General features: G+C 43.9%; 1 protein-coding gene across 1 annotated transcript in view; it reads right to left on the minus strand.

Moving 5' to 3' along the window:
• LOC106808525 (trifunctional enzyme subunit alpha, mitochondrial-like) overlaps nt 1–4,573 on the minus strand; it is a gene marked incomplete in the record, with an annotated part of 19,885 nt that overhangs the window by 10,360 nt on the left and 4,952 nt on the right. The window contains 7 exon segments of the mRNA XM_014811281.1: nt 123–318; nt 648–769; nt 961–1,048; nt 1,456–1,542; nt 1,764–1,931; nt 3,133–4,010; nt 4,272–4,571. Of these exon segments, the coding sequence (XP_014666767.1) occupies nt 123–318; nt 648–769; nt 961–1,048; nt 1,456–1,542; nt 1,764–1,931; nt 3,133–4,010; nt 4,272–4,571 (1,839 nt within the window).

Below are 4,573 nucleotides of genomic sequence, written 5' to 3' on the forward strand. Positions count from 1 at the left end.
ACCAAATCACCCTCGCATACGTCCTCAATCACCCATTGGTTCTCCCTTGTTTGCAATCAAAACAAATTAAAGCACAACGCACAGCTCGAGTTGCGCATCGATGTTCCCTGCATGCTCCTCACCCAGGAATCCAGCGGCGACCATGTCCTTCAGAAGGTTAGGGTCCGATCCCACCAGGCGGTCGGGGAACGCCTTGCCCAGGTCCTCGGCAACGTGCTGAGCGACGTCGATGCCCATCTCGTCCAGGAGCGCCGCCAGTCCCACCGGGAAACCATACGTCTTCGAAAGCTTGTCCAGCCTCCTCGGCCCCACACCCTCCTTAAAATGAGCGTAAAGTGCATAAGGCTTCTATTAGTGTCTTTTCCCTTCACGAAATGAAATGTACGGATGATCCATATCTAGCAGGGAGGAACTGAACACGGATGGTGTTATTGATCATCCTGTTTTGATATCATGGTATGTAATCAGAATTAAATCGCTACCAAGTTAAAACGTATCAGTACGATTAAAATCTTACATTAACGTATCTGTGAGTGTGACACCACGCAAATGCTATATGTTCTCGATACGTACTTAGACGTTAACAGCTTGTGATACGATCGATCAGCCTCCTAGACCCCCCCCCCCTACGAATCCTGTCTACTTGCCTGCAGAAGTCGAACTATTTCTCCCATGGTTGGCGCGAGACAGCGGGTCGTGTAAAACCCGGGTCCATCCTTCACGACGATCACAACCTTGCCCTGTTTCAACCCGACCTGAACAGCAGCCGCTGCCAACATAAAAATCAGCTGCTGATCAATCGGGGGCCAACATTTTTTGAAGATTTGAGCAAGCCATATTGACACTACTATAAAATGTGTTCAATTTGTGAAAACCTCTATAACTCAAATTACAAAAAATATATTTCTGGATTGCATTAGATCACTTCAAAATAAAAAAGGGGAAAAAAGGGATATGAACCTGCGGTATCGTTTGATGTTTTATCCGTAGTGATGATCTCTAACAACTGCATCTTGTCTACAGGTGAGAAGTAATGCATACCAATAACCTGCATGGAAAATCAAAGGTCTTACAAATAAAACTCCCTACCAAGAAATAGTTATGTTCCCCATGCAATATGCATTCTCATCATGAGACATTAATATATAATAACACAAGGAACTTCCATGGTAGCAGGGTTAGACAATGCAAATACAATGCTTACTGCCAGTGAAGTGATTTAGTCATGGATAACTATATAATGAAAACCATTGGTTCAAAATCACCAAGAACTGAAGAAATAGTCAACAAAACTCTTTACCTGATTGAATAATTTCATCGGATCTCTATAGTTCACATAAAAATAAGTTTATCTCAGTTAGATCCATAATAAGTTATAATTACTTACAACGATGAAAACTTATAACTTATTATGGATCTAACTGAGATAAACCTATTTTTATGGAAACTCTTTACCTTTTCTGGTCTCTTGCTAGCCGTTGCTATTTGACTGATGGGCAAAGCTGACGTGTTAGAGGCAAATATGCAATCTGCTGAAATGTGCTGTGTATACAAAGAAGCCCTAGTTAGTTTTATAATGTAATAAAATTCATTTGTCATCATTTCATTATTCATTTTTGATAAAACTAGGTCACAAAACAGAGTTGTAAGCAACTTTGCTAACAGGATCACATGGGAAAGAAACTGATAAACAGTGTTGTGTATGCTATATAATTAATTTTAATAACAAAAGTAGATTAAAATAGAAACATGAAATTGCATACCTTCTCAACTTCTTGGATAACCTTATGTTTGACATTTAGATCTTCAAAGACAGCTTCAATGACCATGTCCACCTTATCAAAGCCCTCATAGTCCAAGCGAGCACTCATGTTTGACATAGTCTGATCCCGTTCAAAGCTAAACGTGACTTGAAGTACGCCCATTCCTCGCTAGTGCCAGCAGCAACAATCGTTGGTCTCTTGACCTTCTCGACCTTGGCAGCTTGTCCATAGGTGTGAATTGCGCTGTGGGCAGTTAGGAGTGCGGCAACGATAGCAGCGTTGAGGTCTGGCGTCTTGTAGTCGCAGCCGGGGATTGGGCAATTAACAGCAGGCATCTTGGTAGGTCTACCGTGATCATAAATAAGAACCCTGTCTCTTTGTTAAGTCCGCTGTCTTGTAATTAGTTGCGGTCAACAATGATCACGGTCGGCACATGGAACAAAAGAATGGGTACATATAGTATCAGTTACAATCCTCTATGTTTTACATTATTTAATATATGAACTGCATGTGAGATCTAAATTCATAAATCGTTTTTTTTTTTATTTAAAAAGTTTTATTTTTTATTTTTTTTCATTTTGAAAAATATATTTTTAATTTCAAACGTAAACAAATAAATACACAAACAAATACAACTTAAAGAAAGACAGAAAGCAGAGGAAAATAAAAAACTTATGGGAATCGAACACATACCGTTCTGGTTATACTTCGAGAGGTTTACATTGCGCTATTTAGGCGAACTTAAATTTATCGCTATTGAGCCCACCCATGTGTCTCCAATTTACCTATTTTTCCAGCTGAACACTTAAATATTTATTAATCGATAACGTCACGGTCTTGTACCGAATCGCGATTTTCTTCACTGCGGGCCCGACGGTCGGGTAAATAATCACTTCCGTATGCGTAAATATCCTGTGAAGTTTCCGCATCAGGTCTTCACTTCAGTATCATTCATTGTTCTTCAGTGCATTTTTATCTATTTTCATTGATTAGCTAAATTTATAACAAGTTATTGGTCAGAAAAACATACGATATTCTACAGTCTGTTCACGAATAGGAAATAAAATAAAATAGTGCAATAAAATAGTGCGAATCCGTCCGACAGATGGCGGTAATCCCAGACATTTTCTGTTCATTTTTAGTTTATTTTAGATTTGTCTATGACAATGTTTGGCTCTGCTCTGTTTATCTCATGTTAATATTGCGAGTAGTTTAATCTCGTATACCTGCGTAAAAGGTCGGACAATGAAACTGTCTCAACAACATTTATGATGATTGGTTTATCGATTGGGTCTAAAATTCTGTTTTGAGTCCGACTGTCACAACCTCTCAGTCTCAGTAAACACTCAGTAACACAGTAACAATGCACATTGAGGGCCTGGAAATCAACCGTCCGACGTGGTTTACCGTCTTTCTTTGCACACACCACCATCCTGTGGCACCAGGTAACAGGCTCCCCGATGGGTACTGGTTCGAGCACACCCAACTGAACATCACTATCTAAACCAGCCTTGAAGGCATCTCGCCAGTGGAGTGGGACAGGCACTGTTGTGTGATGTGCGACTGGCTCTGCTTCAGGGTCCACCATCAATTTCATAGGTGGGCTGTCCATTAGTGGCAAGGGCTGATGCTCACACGTATTAAATGTGCTTGATTTGAAGTAGTCAAGTAGATACTTTTGCAGCGTCACACGGTTCGCCTCAGTCGCAGGGAATGGCAGTTTAGTAGGGGGTGGTGGGGGCTGTTGATGCCGAGGGCAGGTACAGGCTGTTCCATCAGAGGCCTTCTTGAGGGTGGCTGCCGTGTCCGGTTGGTGTGCCCCTTGTGTCATGCCGAGCGTGGGGAAGCCTTCCGAGATGATCCCCAAATCGATGCAGGCCTCTTTGCTGAGGAAGAGCTTATCGGAGATGTCTGTGATGTAGGTCAGTTGCCGTGACTCGACAACATGACCGAGGGGATCTTTGCCGGATAAGAGGAGAGGGGCAGCTCTAAGGATCGTGATGCCCCCATTAGTCGCAGTGTGCATCTCCACGGTGACTGGGATGAGGTCTTGAAGGCATAATCCAAGGTGATGGACGACCTTCAAACCAGCAAGGCAGCTTTGGCATCCAGTGTCTGCCATGGCTGGTATGGAGCAGGTCTTCGAAGGGGATAACAGGCCGAAACCAAGGGGTTCATAGTCATCAGGAACAGCTTTCACGGTCACATCAAGGAATGGCTGAGGTGTCGATCTTTTCCTGTGCCATGCTGTGGAAAGATTATCACACACGTGGTGGACGATGGGGAGGCCACGTGGTTGCCCTAAGTCACGGATGGTACAGAGGGTGTCGAAGATAGCACCCTCGTGTTCGCCAGGGATGGCTGACTGTTGGTGTCGTGGCCTGCCCTTGCTGCGGCAGACATTCTCCATATGATGGAGCTTGTCACAGTGTCCACATATCTGTCCATAGGCTGTACACTGCATCTTGCGGACATGAGCTGGGGCGCTTCGTCAGTGCCCCTTTTTACCGCAGTAGGCGCACACTTCCTGCTTCTCCTTGAGATGTGTCTGTCTGGTTTTCCGATAGGAGCTGCTGGCTGCTTCCACCGCGTGTGAGTCCAGAAGGGAGGAGGCAGAGCGTTTCCCGGCCTCTTTTGCCTCAATGAACTGGAAGACATCTTCCAAGCCCATGTCCTGGTTCTTGTCTCCTAAAAGATCAAGCTGGATTTCAGAGTCAGCAATTCCCGTGGTAAGCAGACGCACGGCGAGCTTTTTGATGGATGACAGTACCTCATCCTCAGTTTTGTTGGTGAGGCTGCCACCAGCAGCT

This window comes from Priapulus caudatus, unplaced genomic scaffold (genome assembly GCF_000485595.1).
Source record: "Priapulus caudatus unplaced genomic scaffold, Priapulus_caudatus-5.0.1 Scaffold284, whole genome shotgun sequence".
Taxonomy (NCBI): Eukaryota; Metazoa; Priapulida; class Priapulimorpha; order Priapulimorphida; family Priapulidae; genus Priapulus; species Priapulus caudatus.